We start from the raw sequence: 21,109 nt of genomic DNA, 5'->3' as shown, positions 1-21,109 counted from the left end.
AGATTCTATGGTATTAAAATAAATGTGAAACAGAGATACAGTACTAATGGGTATCAATCAGTTATTAGACAGCTGCTGAGTTTAACAAGTGACAAGTGGGGAAGAAATTAAGTGATCCAGTGTAATACATTTGGTATTAAGTTGACATACAAAACTAAACATCATTATTCAGGAGACTGCAAATTTAGACATCATTATTCATCATTATTTTCATATAGTGTCCATGGATGAATTTCTCTCTCCAAATAAAGAAACTTAACTATGAATGAGTATCAAAGACTTAATGCATACTGCTTTTCACACTCCCAGAGAAAATTTTTCCACCAAGAGCTGAATTCATCAGTGCATGCTCTTTAATGAACTCAAGAAAGTCACAGTTCAAGTGGCATAATGCTTTCTAGTTACAAAACATTTATGAAACATCTATTCTTTATAGTCTCAACTAGAAGATATTCTAATATTTTAGTGTAGCATCAGATATAATTACAGTGCATTATATACAGAGTACAGAAATATTTTTATAGGGAAAAAATAAATAGAAAAAATATGTAAACATCCTGAGTAAAATTCTGCTGCCACTGAAGTCAGTTACAGAATTGTCATAGATATGAGCAAAGGCAGTATTTCACCTCTCTTTTTAAAGCATATAGCAGTGCACATAACTTCATTTCAGTTTAAAGTGCATACAACATTATAAGAAGAATTCATAAGCTTTTGGAAGCTTTACATATGCAGATTCCATTCACATCTATTGCGTCTCCTCAGTCCCATCTCTTCTGATTCAATGGCATCTTTGCTTATCATTTCTTCATCTTCTACAACATCTGGCTCCAACTGATGTATTTCACATTCACTATGTAATTCATGCTCTTCTATTTTGTAATCATTATCAATATCCTCAAGCAAATCTCCATTACAGTCATCTTCTCTGTTGTCCATTTCTTTCTCTTGAGAATGTTCGGCAAACGACTGAATGAGATCTTCAAGTTTCTCATCACAAATGTGTCCAAGTTCTTAAAATTCAAAAAAAAAAATCAAAATTAAAGTTTACTAGTAAGGCTCTGAATTTCAGGGCCAGAAAAAAATTCTTTTTTCTCTTTTATTAAGACTCGAATAACACAAAAAAATCACCAAATTTCTAATGGACCATTCTTAACATTTAAGACTTCTCTTGGGCTACCATGCAGCTCTTGAAGTCTCCAGTTGAAACAAACATACAATTTGCTGTTTAGTGTTTTATTGTAAGCATTACTCACAGCCTCTGTGGTCCCCAAGTGGAAATCCTTTGGCTGAAGTTACTCCAGTACTAACAGACTACTTAGGAACTGATGTTCCAAAAGCCTGTTTTATCAAAAGAGAATGTGACTGTGTGGTCCATCCCAGTTCAATGTCTTGAGCAGCTATTCTTAAATAAATCATGATGTATCAAAAATTTGAAATTGGATACATCTCAAATAAGAAGAATGGTATTCCTCCAGAATAAAACTAATTCCACACAAATTACCCAAGATTCAGAAGCTGAACATTATTATAGTAAGATCTACTTATTCTTTTAAAATATAAACTATTTAATTATCTATCTGTCTAAAAATTAAATTACCTTTCATCTTGTTTTCTGATTTATCCAATCCACTTTCTTTCATCAGTCGTCTAATTGATTGGAGCTGTGTCATTATTTCATCTTTCTGCTCACAAGCTAAAGCATTGACACTAGAAAAATAAGACAAATGTTAACAGCTGAAAGATTATCTTGGAAGGGAGTGTTTGGTAAGAATACACTCATTGCAATATTTCTTTCTGTGCATAAGTACCATAGTGAAGTTTGTAAAATGTTTAGGTCAAGCTTTCCTTTGAGAACTGTCTCTTGAGAAGTGGGGAGGCCATTACATCACACAGCTGTGAATGTCACTGACCTCTGGCTTTGGAGCCCCAATGGCCAAGGTTGAGTAATGACTACTGAAAGTAACAATTATCCAAAGTTGTACTACTATCCATAGTAATACAACAATGCCCAATGTAGATCTTTAGAGTTTGAAGGCTTTTCTCATTTAAGGTTTTTTAACTTTCCACCCCACCACTACTAGAAATTTGTTAGGCAAACTGGCCAGTGACTTTTCTGTTTAATAGTTTCAGCACATATCCAGTTCAGAAGTACACTGCAGAAACCATCAGGAAATTCTGCATGTTTTAACCTGTGTTTCATGAAGGATGTCAGTCTAGAAATTAACTCCAAGGATACTTTTATTTCTGGTAGATGAGTAAGGCTCTAGCTTCTTAAGAACAGAACTTCTCTAAAACTACAAGGAGTTTTTATATTACTGATTCCTTTGTCCTAGTAAAATAGACAAGTTCTATTTCACTGGAATACACACACTTCACAGATTCATTTCAAAACACAAGAGATAAGCAGCTATACCTTGATAACTATTTTTACTTATAACTACATCTAAAAGAAGAAACTCACTCTGCTACCAAAATCTATTTCCCACAAGAGCTTTCAAATGTTACTGAGTTTAGGTATATTTTCACTATTAGTTTCCTTAGTCAATATTAAAGTTCATCTTGTTAAGCCACACTAACACGACCATGTCTTCTGCATTTATGTTTGGTGAACAAGAGATATGAGGTGTCTGTGAAAAAGTTCACAAATTACAGAATTGGTACCACCTGTAAAAAGCTACAGAAACAGTAAGCAATCAAAGAAGGTTCTTAAAACTTTCCTTACCTATATATAAGGATCATTTTAAGAATTCTTCGTTAACATTTTGGTGAATTTCAATATACAGGAAACAACCATGAGATTTTTTTAGAAACACTCACCAGTTTGAAAGTGGATCCAACTGAGTCAATAAAGAATTTAACATTTTCTCTGTCTGTGCTAGATGTTGCTCCAGTTCTAAAAGCTGATGCTCTAACAAAAACAAACACAGACAAAAACAATACAAAAAAAAAAGAGGGAAGTGTGAGGGGAGGGAGAGAGGGATGAGGAGAGAAAGAGCATTGTAAAAATGTCTTTACAATATCATTAGGATATTAATTTATATTTTTCACTGGACAGATTAAAAACCAGAAAGCTTCTTTCATCAAAAAAATTTGGCAATATGAAAAGGGAGTGGTGGGGGTAAGAACAGAAGCCTTATTATGTGTGAACAGAAGTCCCATCCGCCCAGTAACCTATCCCCAACAGTGCCCAAACAGAGGGCACTTTGTAGAAACTGAGCAAGAATGTGCAGCTCACCTTCCCAGTCTCAATAACTATGCAGCTGCAAGTACTGTATTTATACATAATATGCTTTCATGTGTTTTCCTATTCACACCTTACAAATATATTCAATGCTAAATGCACTAGAATCAAGAGAAGTCACTCCTCCTAAAATACAATTAAACTTAGAAGAAAGAAGAATGCAACACACAAGGATGATGAGTAGGCTGTGTGGCAAATCACTGCTGAGCCTCATTACAGACTTGGTGTACACAGACACCAAAAGATGCTGCTAGTTGTTTAATTCACTAAAAATGTGTCTATAAAAGAGAAGAAAAGGTATGAAAACAGCATCAACTTTGAATGTTTGTGATAGGTTTGTCCTTTGGCCTAGAAATCATAACTGGTCTATTAATTGTTTAGCCACACTGTTCCACTATCAATATGGTTCAGTTCTAAACAAGATCATTAACTTATTTTTAAATACCTTATTTATTTTTATTTAATTATATCCCATTTAAACTGAAGAAAACTGAACAGATCTTAAGTGAGAAAAATATCAGACATTTTAGAGACAGAATCATGCTGCATTACTACAGCTGTTTTAAAGAGCATTACATCTGGAGAATTAAAACAAATCTCAAACAAGCATTTCAAACACACAGAATAACGAAGTGGGTATTTGTAGATTTTTAAGTGCTCTCAGTAATTTGAGAGATTGCCTTCATTTAGCTCGATTGCATCAATGAAAACATGTTTTGTTCCAGTAGGAAATAAGCATTTTTGTTGAACATGTGCATTCTGAATGGGTCTTACCTGTTTCCTTTGCCTTGTCTTCTGTACTTTTTTCCTTTTTGGAGTGACTTTCTTCATGTGACTTCATCTTTAAAAAATACAATCAGAAGATAAACAACCTCATCACTATTTGTGTACTAAAAACAAAACTGCATTTAGAACTTTAATGAAAGTAAACAGCAACCATAAAAATGAGCTACATTAATGAAACTTTTCTTCTGTGATGCCTCATCTAGTCTTAAACTAGCATTTCTGATTTTAAGCAAACACAACATGACTGGCAAAAGCTCTAAAAGAAAGCAGTTGCTATTTCAAAAAGAAACACAAGAAACCTTCTAGGTTACTGGATCCAGTCTTCTATCATTAATTATGATATAGAATTTATTTCTTAAAGTAATAAAGATACAATTATAAAAATATTTACATTTTAATCCCACAAGCCCAAGTGTAAAGAATTGTAATGCCCAAAATATGGTTTTCATGATTTTTAAATCTTGTACTAAACTGGGCAGCCTCTATACTCATTTTCCTAAACTGTGATATTTTTCTCATACACAAGATTAACATGAACTGACTCCAGAAATGAGCATGTTGTCTCCAGTCTTGCTCCTGCTCATTTTTATTTTCCCTGAGGGCATGCAATGATATTCCAGGTGTGCTCTCAGCTTTGTGAATCTCTTATTATAAATAATACATTTCAAGACTGATTCCTTTTAAAAAACAACCGATCACGTGCTCTCCTTTTTGAATTTACAAACAGTAGAAAAGGTATCCCACAACATGAATAAACCTGTATGTTGCAACTGCACGATCACATGAGAAGTCCAAACAAAAGGTCAAGTCTACTCACTGTTCCATCTAACTGCTAATCTAAGATCACTGCTCTGCAGGAATTGTCTGCCTCCTTCCCATGCTCAATCTCATTCTGAAGAATGAAAAGGAAGTGGAACACTGATGAGACTTAGGTTACAGACTCAGGTAGCAGCACTGTTCAGGTTCTCAGATTCTCATTTGAGGCTGCAGGGTGAGTAAGATTCTCACTTTTTCAAGCACCTAAGCCAGAAGCCTTCATACAGAAGAATTAGATATGCTAACATTTTAACTTTGGACTTCACATTCAAAGTCAAACAGAGCAAGAAATGGCTTTTGGACAACCCTATACATGGGCTCAGAATTAGAAAAACAGACAAGCCAAGAATTTACATTTCCCCCTAACTACAATAATTTAACGCTTTTTCCTATGGCTTACCTTAAGAAGTTTGTATGCTGCAAACACTCCCACTCCAAGAGCATACAGGGGCATGAGGGTGAATGCTAACTCTCGACCGTTTCCTCTCGTTCTCTCGCTTTTGATCTCTTTCTCCATTGCATTTCTCATCTGTTGAAAACTCTGGTAAGTATTACTGTCAGAATTTCCTGGAGTCCGGTGAACTTGATAAACTGTCTGAGGACTACCTTTAAAAATGAAATTGAGGGAAAGACAACAAAGTAAGAAATAAAATCAGGAGTCCACAACTGGAATGAAATTGTTTTCTTCTTGTGTAATCATCTTTGTTCATCACTCTTCTAAGATGGTGTGGGCAGCCTTGTGTCCACTTAAAAATTAAGAATTATTCTTACATTAACAGGATGCACAGTTAAATCTAAGCAGCAAAACCTCTCAAGCCAAGCTTGGTTTCTTTAATGTACAATTTTTAAGCTTCTTCCCAGCAACACTGGCAAACCCTCAGCAAATCACAGAAAGATAGATGTAACAAGAAACTATCTAAATTTTGAAATTAAAGCAAATTCAGAGAAACTATTAATAATGCTGAAAAGAGTAGGTTTTTTTTATTTCTTTGCACCAAAGGAACTGAGTTAATTAGAAATTGAATTGTCTGGTCACAGAAAAAAAAAAGGTTTTGTTGAAATACACTGCTTTCATTATTTTGACAGTACACTCAGGTTTACATGGATATTCCCACAGGCTTAGAAATACTGTACCTCTGCAAATCAAATATTTAGCAGAAGAAGATTATACAATACCCAAGAGATGCAACCTTGGAAGTCAGAAGTACTTTTGCATGTAATTTGCCTACCAGAACAGGGAGCAGATGAGAAAACAGCCAATGTCAGTGTTCAACTTAGGAAACAGGTTATTTGGTAGTTAAATCAAGGTTCATGGGGCATGCACATATGGAACAGTACCATCAGCTAAAGAATGCAGATGCTTGCAGAGACAGACAGCAGGGAAGGGGGGATTGTGGAGTTTTACACTGATGTCTCAAATGAGTGCCTAGACTTAAAATTTAATGTATCAGAACCGAGTATGTGTATGGCAAAGTTCACTTTCTATAAAAACTCCCAAACAAAAGCCCATTATGCAAATCACTGCTTATCAATTAATACTGCAACAGTGGCATTTCAGGAACTCACAGTAATATAACTCAAGTGTGCAAAGTACAGCCACGATCAGATAGAGAAAAAATTAATGTTACACAAAACCTCAATGCTCTAGCTGATACAATCAGAGCTCGAGCTACCTTCAGCATTCAGTGCAAATTCAGGCAGGCATTGTCCTTTCAGGACAAGTAGATTTAGACTTGCTAAACTAACTAGACTTGCATTAACTAATCTGGAAATCACATTTTATATTATATATATTTTTCCACCTTTCAGAATGTTTCATATTGATTCCTAGTTTTACATTTACACTCACCTTTCCCCCTGTTTTAAGTTCTATTTGTTTTTACAGTAAATGAGTAGCTTTACTAAAATAGTTACTATCACAGATGAACAAATTTTCTACAGATCATACAAATAAGAATATGGCAAGGGAAACACTTTCAGGGTGGAGATGAGGAATGTTGAATCCTAGTGGAGATCCAGTGTCCTGCACCAAGTTTATCCGACAGAAGAAACAGCAGTGAGTTACTAGCCAACCAGGAAAAAAGAACCACCCACAGAGGTGAAAATAGGAGATCGGTCTGAAATTTATTTTATTCAGTGCTGGGCCAGTACTTCAGTAGAATCACAGGCTTGTGAAGTGGTTTTTTTTTTTTTTAGGATTTGGTTTTAAAATAATTTGATCTATAGAGAATAGCTTCCATATAAATAAAAAATAATCAGGCGAAACAGGCCAGGCAAGAGCTTATGAAGCACTGTAAGTTTGATATCAGGTGGGAAGAACATGGCAGCAGCACAAGCCTCCATTTTTATGCCAGCAGGGAAAAGCATAGACACATTTGGAGGATTAGACCTCTGAAGGCATCATCAATGAATCACAGAGCTACCTTACAAAAGTGGGCTTTTAGTGATTGTCAAAAACTAAGGTGTACCCTTCGACCTGGAGCTAAATCATGACATGCACTGCCCTGGCTTAACATAAACGGATACCACTATAGCTCCTACAAGTAGTAAACTCTGTAACCCATTCATCGATACCTTTTCTAAACAAGCATCTTGGACTCTTTGCTAATATACTGCCGGACAGATTTTGTATGTCTGTGCGTGTACTTACTAACAGTAACACGCGGCTTCCTGATTGTAATTGATTTTTCCCAGTGACACCTCTCGGTTCATTTGCTCGATTGTGGCCCTGCGGGCATTGCTGGTCACACCGCTCGGCACTAACAATTACCGGGCGCTTCCTGCACTTGAGAGCAGTTTCGGTAAGACAACACAGCGCCCAAAGCCCCGGCGAAGCAGAGTAGCAAAACAACGAAGGAGGTGGGGGTGTTCCAGGCGCACACAGGCCAGTTCGAAGCGCTCTGACCAGGCCTCTCCGTCCACAGCCCGTGTACACCGGGAGCTCCCCGCCGGACGAGGGCACATCCCCCTCGGATCCTTCGAGCCCGCCCGAGCCCGCGGCGGCTCCCGCACGGAACCCCGGCCGCGGCACCGCCCCGGCTCCTACCTCTGCCGTGCTGACGGGGATCGTAGTGGCCGGGGCCAGCCTTGCCGCCCCGCGGGGACCGGCCGGGCCGCCCGCCGCCTCCTCCCCCGAACATCCTGGGCATGACGACGAAGACGCAGAGCACCAGCACGGCCGAGACCAGCACCTGCTGCACAGCCGACAGCGCCATGGCCGCCGCCTGCCCGCCGCCTTCCCGAGGCCGGGCCGCGCCCCGCGCCACAGCGCCCCCGGCGGCGCCCCGCGGCACGGCACGGCCCGGCACGGCACGGCACGGCCCAGCGCGGAACGGCACGGCACGGCACAGCCTCAAGCGCCGCCCGCGGCCCCGGCTGCCGGGCTCTCCTTCAGGGGCAAACGTGTGACTGCACTCCTGGCGCTGAAGGGCATTTCCACTGGCGAATGAAAATTTTTGCTGGAAAGGGTTAAACAAAAGTGAAGAAGATGCAGAAAAAGCAGCTGTTTGATGTTTGGCCCGCCTAGTGCCCCAAGAGGAACATGTTAGCAACGGGCAGCTAAATGATGAGCATCCCGAGCGCACTTGGAGCACGCATTTATCCAGCAAAGAACGTCCTTTGCTTGCGTAGGTTTTAGGCTGCACTGGCAGATAAGGGGAGGAGTGGTGATTTGGGAAGTGATGAAGTTTGCAAAAGACACCACACACGGTTTTAAATGCTCAGGAATAGGAAACCCAGAAAAAGTTATGACGGAAAGTATTGCTTGAAGAAAACTAAAGGCCTTAGGGAGGAAAGAGTATCAGCAGCCAGTGGAGTAAATTGTAAAGTTTTACAATTGTAAATTGTAAAGAAACTAAGAGTGAAGTGAAATGTATAAGCAGCAGTAAATTTAAGTAATAAATCACAGCATCTTCTATTAATATATAAAACTGGGTACTTTAATGGTAAACTTTCCGAAACAGTCATGAATGGAAGGCAGATACAGAAGATCATTCATGTTCAGGAATCAGCTGCAAAAAAGGAAGAGGGAGTAGAATGAGTTACTGGCCAGGAATTGGTACGTTTACCTCATGAAGCTGTCCTTGCAAAATGCCCTGATGTGTATTTAAAGCCATACCATAGCAAGAGTAAATGTTTGTTTACAGAGACTCTCTTAAAAATACTTCAAATATTTGTACCATTGAATCTAAAATATCTGTGCATTTTACTTTGAATTAATTTTTATGCATCAGTTCAAAATCCTTAATTACCTATTCAACAATAAAACCCCAAAAGTTTTGTGTTTAATTAGCATGCCAGCTATTCCTTGCCTGAAGACAAAACTGCATTTCAAATATCTTTTCAGTTGCTAGCAATTGCTCTTACAAAGTTAATTTTCAACAGTTAAAGGAGGAAAAACTTGCCCAATTGAATTAGTTTATATTTCTGTGCTGCAATAGAAAAAGTCAATTAAAGTAAACCCCAGGTACTTGCCTAAATAAGGGAAACTATTTCTTTATGAAACTCCAGTGTTTTATATTTATCTGCTTATTGCTGACTGGTTTTATCTGATTAAGATTTTGTTCTAACTCAACATTGCACAACTATTTCACCTTTTGTGCTTTGTAGACTTGGGATGCAGCTTTGGCACAGACTGCAAGGACATAGACAAATGGATGCATTTTTGAACATAACATATATTTAAGTAAGAAACATCTGTACCATCCTAATTTCACATTGGAGAGAATATTTGTATTGGAGGTCATGAAGTTTTTGATGTTGCTGGTGCCATTAAATTGGTATTGGTGGTGCCATTAAATTGGTGAGGTCAGATTTTTAATTTGTGTAGTGCGGAACTGTACTAAGGTTTGTGGTTGTTACATTCAAGTAAGAGCTGTCTGTGGTAAAGTGTCCTGGGTAGTGCCTACCATGTAAATCAGTGCCATCTGTAAATAACACAGGGGTGTCCATGTGGGTGCCACTGGCACTTCACTGTCTTTTTTGACATCAAGCAATGACTGTTCTGCTTTACCCCTGCACTGCCTCACCTCAGTACCTTGTATACAATAATTCTCTCTTCTTGTCCACACATCGACCTCACTGAAAGCCTCACTTCTCATTTCACTGCATGATTGCTACATGAACTTTATAAAATAATAATTTCCAGTTCTCTAGTTACCAAGCCACACAGTTCAGTATCCTATTATTCTGGAGATGCTATTCAAAGTATTCACAGTAATTGCAGAATGTCTGTGGGTATTACTTAGTAAAAATGTCGATAGAAGGATAAAACCCAGCCAAAGTAATTTTTTTCCTTATTTAAATAATTTTTAAAGTAAATATTAAATATTTAAATATTAAATAATTCTTTTAAATAACAAATTTATAATTCTCATAAAAAGAAAATAAAAAAATCAACAACAAAATTTATTCTAGTCCGATTTCTCAGTGGTAATTCAGAGAAACTTAATGCTGCTGAGAACGTAAAGATTTCTTTTGAACACTTAATATTTTAAGTGTAGTTATTCATTCCCATCTTGAAAAAATAAGCTTTGCAGTAGAATCAGTTTTATCTATGAGCAAATACATGATATTTCACTAATCTAAAACAGATGATAATTTTAATGTCAAGTAGATATTATCTAGTAAAAGTAGCTTTTAAATTTCTTATCTCAGTGTTCAAAGATGCTTAGACTGCTCTCTCCCTGTAAATTACAGATGAAAATACTGTGCTACCACTGTGTTACCAGACACAATGGTATCTGTGAGATTCTTTTTTAGTAAGCTTTGGATTGTGAAATGAAAATACCAATAGTTGCCAGAATCATTTAGGGAGCATTTTCTTTTCAGTTTTTTTGTCTTTTCTCGCTTATTTCTCTAAAAGTGTTAATCCTTGTTTTCTGCCCCTGGTTCTGCCTGTAACAAAACCAAAAACAAGGCTGAAGGATTTAAGTTTTGCTGTTTATTTGGCAGTAGATGTTTTAGAAGGCTGGAAGTAGACAGTATCATAGGGAAGTATTTTTCATTTTTTTCGTGGCACAATAAATTATGAAAAGTAACCTAGCAAGGTAGTTTTTACATTTAAATAATTGTAATTCAGCCTTGTCTGCATAGAAATCTGGAGGGTTTTGCAAATTTCTCTTAGAGTGATGTTCACATCTGAACTTTCTTTCCCTTGATGGTTTACTCCTTTCCTGTCATACACAGTTAAGTCATATCAAAATGTTTATGCATTTCAGGCAACATTTCAGGGAAAATTACAAAGGAAACTAATCACTGGAAAAAACAAGCAGTGTACATGGGTTAAACACTGTGAACATGTAAAAATACCTGTGTCATCAGCATTGATAATCAAAGACAATGCGTGATCCAAGAGCAGTCATGTTTTTGAAGACTCAGACACAAAATTGAAAATGGGTAAAATTTATGACCCATAAATGGGTGGGCTGTGTAGACCTGTTAAGAGACCCACAACACTGGAATCTCAAGATGGTAGAAATCTCAAAAATGTATGTGAGGCTGTTACATGAAGGTCTCTGAAATGCTAAGTCCTTAATGCAGTATTCAGGTAACACCACTTTAAACATTAAGATCCTTTTTAAAAAAATGGTTATGTTTGATGAAGGCAACAGCTTCTTTCATTTATAACTGAAGAGATTAAACTTTTGGGAACGTTTGAGTCAGTGTGTCCGCCTGAGGCCTATACCCTTCCTACTGGAGAGATACTCCCATACTGACTAAAGCTACCATGTCTGCATGGCTTCCAGAAATTGAATGTATGATCATCCAGGTGTTCTAGGTATAGAATTAAACATTTTCACCTGAATTCAATACAGTTTGGTTAGTCATGTGCAGAAGGTATTGGAAGAATCTCCTAAGAAAAAGCAGATGTCTAAACTGTAATGCTTGTTTCTCTTAAATTTGGCAAGTTAGGCTTTTTGGTCTAAAAATTTGCAGTGCCAAAGTTTTCATACTTAAATTTACAGGAGTAATCATCCACATCACTTTAAAATTACAGTAAAACTATCCTCAGTCCAGCCACATACAAATGGCCTCCTCTGTTAATTGTGAAACTATTTACAGCCTCATTATTACAAAATAATTTTAGGATTGTTTAGCTTTTAATGAACACAAAATGGGTTTCGTACAGAATAATTCTTGTGGAAATTCAATACCACCACCGTCCTGTCCCATAATCTGTTTTCTGCCCTGAGGTGCCATTGTGTAATAGCAGCAGCAATGCATGTCAGGATATTTGTTTATTCAAAGGTCTGGAAGGCCAAGTGATCTTGCAGCTGCCTAATCCTGTGGCTAGAATAAGAAAACCCAGCAGATCCACCCCATTTGTCCAAATGAACTTAGTAAGTCAAGGTCAGACCTCCCCAACAAAAGGAGCAATGCTGTGGGGAAGTTGATGAGAACAAGATTAAATGTAATTTCACAGATTCCCAGGCATTGTGGATATCTGTAATCGGCTGTAATTCACCAGTTTTTAGTCTTCTGACTAAATAGAACATTAGGGAAAAATTAAAAATCTGAGGTTTTATTTTTCCAGCCATTTTGAACTAAAAGCAGGTCAGAAGTGCAAAAGTGGGATGTAAGCATGGGGAATTTCTCAAAATCACGAGGCTGTAAATCTTCTGGCATGTACCCAGCTCATGGTGCTAAATTTCACTTGAGATGTGTGGATAGGCAATGGCTTGTATTGTTCAGATTGTGCTATCCAAATGTGCTATAATGCCATAATTTGCTATCCAAATCCCAAAACTTAATTGTCAAGATCCACTGATCAATGCTGGCAAAAGTCTAAAACTCTCTTATTGGGAAAATACCATAGATGCTCGAGGGCAGGCTGAACTTCTGCTTTAATCATAGATAGAGTCACTAGATGGAGCCAGAAATGCAAGAAAGCATTTTATAACCTGGACTACCCTGGACCCATCAAATTTCCTACTGCATAAAATCTCCATTCGTTTCCAAACACAGAATTTCAACTGCATGCATATATAAGTGGAAGATCACTGTACTGTTAAATGGTGCAGTTTTAGTGTGATGGGTGTTTTTGTGCAAATTGCATGTAGTTGTAATATAATCATGGTTTTACTTTAAACCTGACCAGCAAAACTAAGCAGAGAATGAGACCCATTAACATATTTTGCAATCTATTTGCAACAAATTTTCCCTGTAAACCTACCTAAAACTGGGTTACAAGACCATAGCTCTTAAAACATATGGTTCTTCTTATGCTCTTGCATATTTGTACAATTTGGCTTAGGTTTGAAAAAAAAAAATTCAGCCATCTTGTAGAACAGTTGGGGAGACAATACAAATGCCAACACATACCATCCTACTGCCCTGAGAAGTGCTCAGACTTGGAATGTTATGCCAGGAGTGCTAATCCTGTAGCTGCTGTCTAGGAGCACAGGAAGCTGCTCCAGTGATTTCAGGCTAGCAGGTAATAGCAAATAATTAAGGAGGAGAGAATCAACACATACTCGAGCCTGGGATTTCCAAATTTTATTTTTTGTTACACACCAAACCAGGCCAGAATGTCTGTTCTGCAGCGGGTGCTGTTCAGGAATCATTTTTTTCCTCCTTCTGAAGCACAGATATCCTAATTCTGTTTATTTCTTGAGTAATTCTAATATGGAAGCGATGTCCTGCAGTATAATTGTAACTAAGCTGGTATGACTAAGCAATACTATTGGAAAATCAGCTGAATAGCAGATTTCTGTTTTGTCAAAGCTGCATTTTTTATGATTAATGCAGGTTTTAAGAAAGCTGTTCAGCAGCATCTCTTCAGATAAGACAAAAAAATCACAGAGTGGTTTGGCAGTCACCCAGGGTGGAGCACACCCAAAGAAAAGACAGAAGTATGCGTGGAGTGTTGCTCCTTGCTGATAAGCATGGCACGTTTCATGCTTTACCCTTTACTGCCAGTTATGATGTCAGATAGAGTCGTACCTGATTAAGCAATTGCTCTTCCTTCCTGTTTGACACTTTCAAGTGCTTCCACACCCAGAGGACAACCTCTGAAAAACTGCTTGCCGGTACCACCTCCACCTAAGAGATTTTTCATTTTAAAACTTATGAAAAAACACTGATGAATTATGAACATCACATTTTTCTGTGCTGCATTGCTCTTACTGGATTTCTTCAGTTGCATTCATGCTTATCTGCAATATCCCTTGCCTGACATAGAAGATGCAAAGTTCATTGAAGATTGTGTGAGAGCTCACAACACATTTCGATCCAAAGTGAATCCACCAGCCAGCAATATGTTTCGCATGGTAAGGGGGTGTTTGGGACCTTTTTGAAATTTTTATAGATTGGGCTGCTGATTTAGCCCACCTTATTCTTAATTTCTACTGTAATGTTCTTTCCACTTCAGTTAATGATTTCTGTAACATATATGTTGGTTCTTTGTATGAAAGCAAAAATACATTAATTAGCACAGTATTGTTCAATTTTTAAAATTTGAAGGGAATTTCTTTTTTTAGCACAAGATTTAGCTACTCTCAGCTTCAGGCAGAGCAAAGGGCTGGATTGCAAAAAATAGTGTTCAGCTCTCAGTATGTCATTTACCTCTCTCTAAGAGAGATAGTAATCTGGTTTATATCAGGTCAGGTTTCATACATGGAAGCTGTTTGACTTTTTGAAAAGATTCTGAGGAGGCAGTCAGCAACAGGATTTGTTGAAAATACATCATCTCTTCTTGTTTCTTCTAATCTAGAACATGTGTTGAATAAAGGGATTTTCCAAGACAGCCATTTAGATACCTGATCTTCATTTGCTGTAGCAGGGTTTGAGGAGTAGGGATAGTAATATCTAGGCTGAAAAGCAGAGCTTGCTACAAATACAGCGAATATCAGAACAGGTTATGGGTAAGTCACATGTTGTTCAGTGGAATACATAAGGAAAAACGTGTATAGCTAGCTGAGGGAGGTAACCCCAGCCAGTGCATGTCACTTCTCTGAGCTCTCCAGCAGTGCTGCATAGCTGGAAAGGAAGTTAAATGCATAACCACATGCAGAGTATGAATCATTTCTAGGAATGGAAACTCACAGTAAAGGAATGAGATTCAGAGTACCAGTGACTTTAATTTCCTGCCATGTTAAAAACCATGTTTAATTTTAAAAAGCTAGTGCAAACGAGTAAACTTACCTGTTCAGAACAAAGACCCAGCAATTCTGGAATAACAGCATGACAAATATATTTAAACCTCTTGAATCAAAGGTGTACTTGCAAGGTGTACCAATCATGGTACTTACAATCTCTTAATGGATTTTTTTAAATTTTTTTTTTCAGCCTTGAGGTCATAAAAGTTTTTATAATTTCTGTCATCTCATGGCAAAGGGCTGCAGAGACTAACCACAGGTTGTGTGAAGCTATTTTCTTGTATTTGATTTGGGCCTGTTAATGCCTAGCTTCACTTAATATTGTCTGGTCTTTGTATTGGAAGACGCAAGTTGATGCTTTTATTTACCTATTTCATACAAGATGTCCAGATGTCTCTGAAGCTGCAGAGCACTCTCTGTTGCCATATGAAAGCCCTCTGAACTTGAAGATGATCATCCTGCTCCAAGTTCTCTCTGGCCTTTCTAGTTCTAGTTTCCTGTGGTGGGGTGCTGTGCTGCACACAGCATTTAACAGGACTTCTGCAGAAGTGTGATTAGATATGTGGTTTTATTCTCCATTCCTTTGCAAAGAGTTTCTAATACTTTGTTTGCTTTTTAGTCTACTACTTTCAAGTGGTAATAGCCATCTGCAAACCTGTTATTAGGAACATGAACTCAATTTTTTTTCACATCCCTTAACTTAAATTTCCCTGTACTGAACTTTACCTGTCAGCCTAAAATCTGCAAGTCTCCCAGACTGGTTTGTATGGGAATGTTTCCTTCTCAGCCCAGTAGAGATGAGTGAGTCTTTTATTTGCTTTGCCCATCTGCTGAGAAGGAAAAAGAGGCAGAAGGAGCTGAGGAAGGGAGCAGCTGTGACTCTTCCTTCTGTCCTGGCCAGCAGAACAGAATTCCTATCTGGTCTGGTAATAATTGCCAAGTGCAAATCCCTGGACAGCCAACATCTCCTAGGCACAAAGGTCCCCCAAGCCCCTCTACAGCTGCAAATTTCACACAGTTACCCACCCCCAGGTGTAGCAGCTTAAAGATTGCACTCCAGCTGTAAATGTATTAACAAGTCAGATACAACAGGACAGTGGATAGATCATGCATCACGAAGAAAGAAGACAGAAATGTGTTATGAGAGTAGAAATATCAAGTGAGAGAAAGAAACTGAAGGCAGTGATGGGAAGCAGAAAAGGGGAAATGAACTCGTTTAACAAGTTTCTGTTTAAAGATGTCTGAATTCAGCTAAGTCACTGCAGTGCAGGTTATATTACACTTTCTTCCTCTTCTACAGTCCTGGGATGCTGCTTTAGCTAAGAGTGCCAAAGCATGGGCAAAGAAGTGCAAGTTTAAGCACAATCCCTACCTTGAAATGCCAGGAAAAATGCACCCCACCTTTCGCCTTGTCGGAGAGAATATCTGGACTGGCACAGCGCACATCTTCTCTGTGGGGGCAGCCCTCACGTCCTGGTTTAATGAAGTCAGCAGCTATGATTTCAGCACCAACAGATGTACTGACATGTGTGGTCACTACACTCAGGTGAGTCTCTCATACCCAGTGCTTTATAGTCTAACATATATTCTAATATATAGATATAGTCTAATTTCACTGAAGATCTGAGCACAGGCTTGGAACAGATTGCTTTGGGACAGGAATTACAGCAGGACTTTGCAGCCCACAGTTTATTGTTGCATGAGATTGGAAATAAATATGAGTCCCAGGGATCTCAAGTTCTACTTCCAGTAATGGTGGAAAGGGATTATCCCCAGGCAATTTCACATTTAAAGGGTAGCCAGATAATAAGTGAAAAAATGGCTGTCAATTTTTCATTTGTCCCAGCTGCCCTTCAGGTTAAGTTGCTCCTGTGTCAGCTGATTTAAATTTCCCTGAGGTACTTCCCTTCTCCTTCTTCTCTTAATGCTGTTGCTTTGGCAGTATTTGAAGTGCATTTTGTACATCCCTTCGTCCTGCAGGTGGTCTGGGCAGAGAGCTACAAAGTTGGCTGTGCAGTTCACTTCTGCAGTACAGTTGAAAATTTTCCAGGACTGTTCAAAGCAGCACATTTTGTTTGTAACTATGGGCCAGCGTAAGTTGATTGTGGCATTTGGGTTTTGTTTTGTTTGGGTTTTGTTTTTTTTTTTCTTTAAATATTCCAACTGATATTTGATCAGATGCCAACAATGATAGGTGCAGTTTTAACAAATTTCAAAATAAGCTACATCCTCATGTCACTTGTCCAAGGGAAACTTCCCCTGACCATTGGGAACAGAAACTACAACTACTGAACATAGCTGGTACTGCAGAAAATCCCATTCTAAAAAAAAAGGCAGAAGAGCAGATCATAGCTGACACCACTCACCATAATGCAGATGGTGGAAGAAAATATGTTATGATTTTGGTCTCTGCAGGAAAATTGGGAAAGATGTAATCTTCCTGCTTCAGAAGTAAAAGGAAGACAGTCCCGTAGTTGATCTGGTACCTTGCAGTATTTCTACTTACTTTTTACAGGTTTGTTTTTTATAATCAGGTGGGTAATGATGGCTAGAGTCAAATTCTTGTATGCTTACAATAAAACAGTATTGCCTGAGAAGTCTCATTCATTTCCAGTGGCACTAGTCAACTGCTCCCCATGCCAGTGAGAGCTCTAATGTGATTTAAAAGGAATTTCAAACAATTGCAATGACCAGTTTTTTGATGAGGGTATTCCCTCCCCTTGACAGCTTTTTAATGACAGCTAAAAAAATACTGTTCCTGTTCCTGTTTTGCAGGGGGAATTACCCAAGAAAACCATATAAAGAAGGACAACCATGCAGTAGATGCAGTAACGAGAAGTGTGTAGACAGGCTCTGTGGTAAGACCAAAGTGATCATGTGAGAAAATTGCACAGAAACAAAAGTGGCATAAATAGCAGTGGAAAGACAACAACGAGTCAATTTGCACTAAGCACATAGTGGGTCTGTAGCACACTATACAACAACAGTACCAAACTCTGGGAGGAATACTGTAAGAAGGAAATCATTGAAATAATTTGCATTTGAAGGCTTTCAGAGGAAGAAGCCAGAGTTTCTGATTCAGGGAAGTATCAGTTAGACTATTTTCTCCCTTTTATCTGGTCAGTAAGTAAAATGCAAAGTTTTAGCCCCAAGAAATATTCACTATTTCTTCTCTCTCAGCACAAACAGGAAATGTATCTTCTGCTTTTTTGCTTGTTAGTGTGTCCTAACACATTTTCCAGACAACTGTATTTCAGAGCTAATAATAAGACTGTACCAAAAACCAGTTATTTCCAACTTCCACAGTTTTCTGAAAAACAGCAGTAAGAGCTTGTTTGTAAATCTTCCTCCTACTATGCTCAGTGTTATCAGTGTGCTGGTGGAAAATAATTAAATGAACAGTTGTAACACAGCTTGGAAGGCCAGGCTCTAGACAGATTCAGCCGCAGAAATTATTGAGCATTTGGTGCTCTTATTTCCTACTGTAATATCCTGGCTGACTCATCTGCAAGTCTCAGACTGACACATCACAGAAAAACTAGAAATATCTCAATGACTAGGGGGAACAGGGACAGGAGGAACAGAGAATTTAAAAGTTAAGTGCTAGATCCTACCACCTGCTTTTACCATTTTCTCCTATAGAGCAAATGAGGAATTTCAATAGGATGCACATAGGCAATCCTGCAAATACATCAAAATTTTAGTAAAGGCATAATTCTGTGATAAATAAGTAGTTATATTTGTCTGTCTATAACTACTTAAATTTGATATATGTAACTATTTTAAATAAATTCCATGTTTTGTTGTTATTTTTTATTCCCTCATCTCCATAACACAAATGCTTCCTCATACAGATGTTTTTTTCTGTTTCTTTTTCAATTTCAATAAAAAATATGAACTCCACACCAGTTAGGAGCCTGCTCTTGCTGGCCTGCTTCCCCCTTGCAGGATGTTCTAGGCATTAACTGGCATCATCAGTGCAAAGGCTTGCCTCTTTACATCAAGAACCACCATTCCATGGTACTCACATTACTTTCCTCTTCTGATCTCTTTGCAGAAAATATGGAACGTGAGAAGCTGATAAGTACGTATCAAATTGTTCTTAATGGCTTTCCTGTAAGTATGGCTAAGACTAGGTCTTAACACCTGTTTCTTCACTGCCTTTTAGGTTATGCCAGCTGGTATCCAGACTGGGATACACAGCCCCAGCCACCGCAGCCCCGTCCCCCCAGGCCTCCCATGCCATCACACGTCCCACCTGCTGAGCATCCACAGCCCTCTTGTGACCAATACTGCCTTAGTGTTTTAATTTTAAGGCCACTGTTTCTTGTATTGAGTGTTGGTGCTGTACTTCTAGTACAACAGCAATTTCCACACACTTTTTTTTACAAGTAATGGCCAATTAAGAGACTGATTGTGATCCTACTGTTGTATTACTCTCACACATTGGGCACGTGTTTAAATAAAAAACACATTTGATCATCTTTCATTATCCCTGCAATCCAGCATGGGAAAGGGTGCTTCTTTACTCAAGGCAAGATAAAAATGGCTGTGCATAGAGGTAATATAACTTATTGGCAGTAGCTGCAACATGCTCCTATGTCTGTATGAGGCTCTTAGCTCTAGGGGTAGCTGTTACAGGGACCACAGAGACTAGATATTCTTCCATGTGCTAACAATCCTCCTGGAAGCCTGGGGCATCACAAAGACATGTCTGAAGTGGCACACTGTATCCAAAAGAAGCAGTAATTCATCTTCATTAACCTTCAGTTATCCCAGACACAATTTCCCCCAAGTAATGGAGAATTAACTGTATAAATTACTTTTTATTAACAAGAGTAAAGCTTGCCCTTTGCTTTATTTAGCCTATGTGTTTCAGTGTCCATTACTCTATTGTCAGTTGTACTAGTCCATTCTTCTCCTCTCAGGATTAATCCTTGTTCTCCATAAGAAGAATACAAGGGAAAGTTGCCAGAGTAAGGATTAAGGTGGGGTGTCAATGGGGAAACCTTAATTTTAGGATGTGAGATAGTAAAAATATCTAAAATGAGAGCAGATGGCAGCCATTGTGACTTTTTGGGTAGCAGGAAACAGACAGAAGATGAAATGGGCACAGGACAGATTCTGGTTTAGGAATGGAACATCTCAGCCTCATTTAAAAAGCCCAAGCCTCTGATGGATTCAGTTTGTTTTATTAGACACTTAGCCCTCAACCTGACCCCCACTCTTCCAGTATAAGTTTGTTATCTTATATAAGAGTGGAATCTTTCAAGCCAGGAGATACTGACTGATATTAGCAATGCATAACTGTGCTATCAGTATTTAAAGCTGTTTTTTGCTCTTTTGTCTTTGTTCTAATGTTTTAAGAACACAGACTCAAATTCTGAGCCCCATTGTGGCATGCCATCCCACAGAATAAAAATGGGCCCCAACTGAGGCTCTTGTTAATAGATCCCTTGGGGTGGATTAGAGTGAAATGACACTGAATGACCAGTAAATAAATAGATAGATAAATAAATAAATGTGGATTAGAGTGAAATGACACTGAATTACTAGTATATAAATTAAATAAATAAACAAATAAGGCAGCTTTATTTTATAACAGTTTGGTTGTAGTGGAAAGGAAGAAAACATATTAGGAAAAGAAAGAGAAAAAGAAACAGTGTTAACAGCACCTAGTTTCATCAAAAGAAGAAAATTTATCCAAAACTTTTCTGCAATACATAGTGATTGCTATGAATAGAATTACAGGGGCCAAACAAATAGTAACAAAGAAGCCTAAAGGACAGGAGAGACATTTGCCCACCACAATTAAAGAAAGAAGAAAAAAAGAAAGGGACAAGGCTGCTACAGCTCTAATGTGATCTTGTAGTTCAATTTCCTTATTCTCATAGCAGTGTTTTTGAAATATGACTCGTTTCCTGTGACTAGCTTTGTATTCAATTACCATGGCTAAGGTAAGTCCAGCCCACAAATCTTCCGAGCAAAATGCTGCTGGTTGAGCTAAAACCACTTCGTTCAGCTGAAACAGTCTGCTTTTAAAGCTGGAAGACCAGACGTTGAGAAGCATGACTGCAAGGAAAGGACTAATGACATTTGCAGTGCATGCCTTAAGCAAGTGCTCGGTGACGGAACTGGTTGAAGAAAACTTCCTTGATGCCTGTGC

At 38.3% G+C, this 21,109-nt stretch overlaps 2 protein-coding genes across 2 annotated transcripts; one reads left to right on the top strand and one right to left on the bottom strand.

The window, feature by feature from the left end:
• Positions 1-339: 339 nt before the first annotated feature.
• LOC102069268 (uncharacterized) lies at positions 340-9,917 on the bottom strand. The gene is made up of 7 exons (XM_005480616.3): positions 9,882-9,917; positions 7,893-8,484; positions 5,247-5,452; positions 4,019-4,085; positions 2,821-2,911; positions 1,601-1,710; positions 340-1,013 (listed from the first exon to the last, which is right to left on the bottom strand). The coding sequence occupies exons 1-7, from the start codon at positions 9,915-9,917 to the stop codon at positions 724-726; spliced, it is 1,392 nt and encodes a 463-aa protein (XP_005480673.2). The 3' UTR covers positions 340-723.
• Positions 9,918-13,829: 3,912 nt separating this feature from the next.
• On the top strand, positions 13,830-20,719 carry LOC102069446 (glioma pathogenesis-related protein 1). Its single transcript, XM_005480617.3, has 6 exons — positions 13,830-14,115; positions 16,244-16,489; positions 16,924-17,036; positions 17,719-17,801; positions 19,001-19,027; positions 19,112-20,719. The coding sequence occupies exons 1-6, from the start codon at positions 13,936-13,938 to the stop codon at positions 19,336-19,338; spliced, it is 876 nt and encodes a 291-aa protein (XP_005480674.1). The 5' UTR covers positions 13,830-13,935; the 3' UTR covers positions 19,339-20,719.
• Positions 20,720-21,109: the final 390 nt, after the last annotated feature.

Source organism: Zonotrichia albicollis, chromosome 4 (genome assembly GCF_047830755.1).
Source record: "Zonotrichia albicollis isolate bZonAlb1 chromosome 4, bZonAlb1.hap1, whole genome shotgun sequence".
In the NCBI taxonomy this organism is placed as follows: domain Eukaryota; kingdom Metazoa; phylum Chordata; class Aves; order Passeriformes; family Passerellidae; genus Zonotrichia; species Zonotrichia albicollis.
This window is presented reverse-complemented; position numbering and strand designations above follow the sequence as displayed.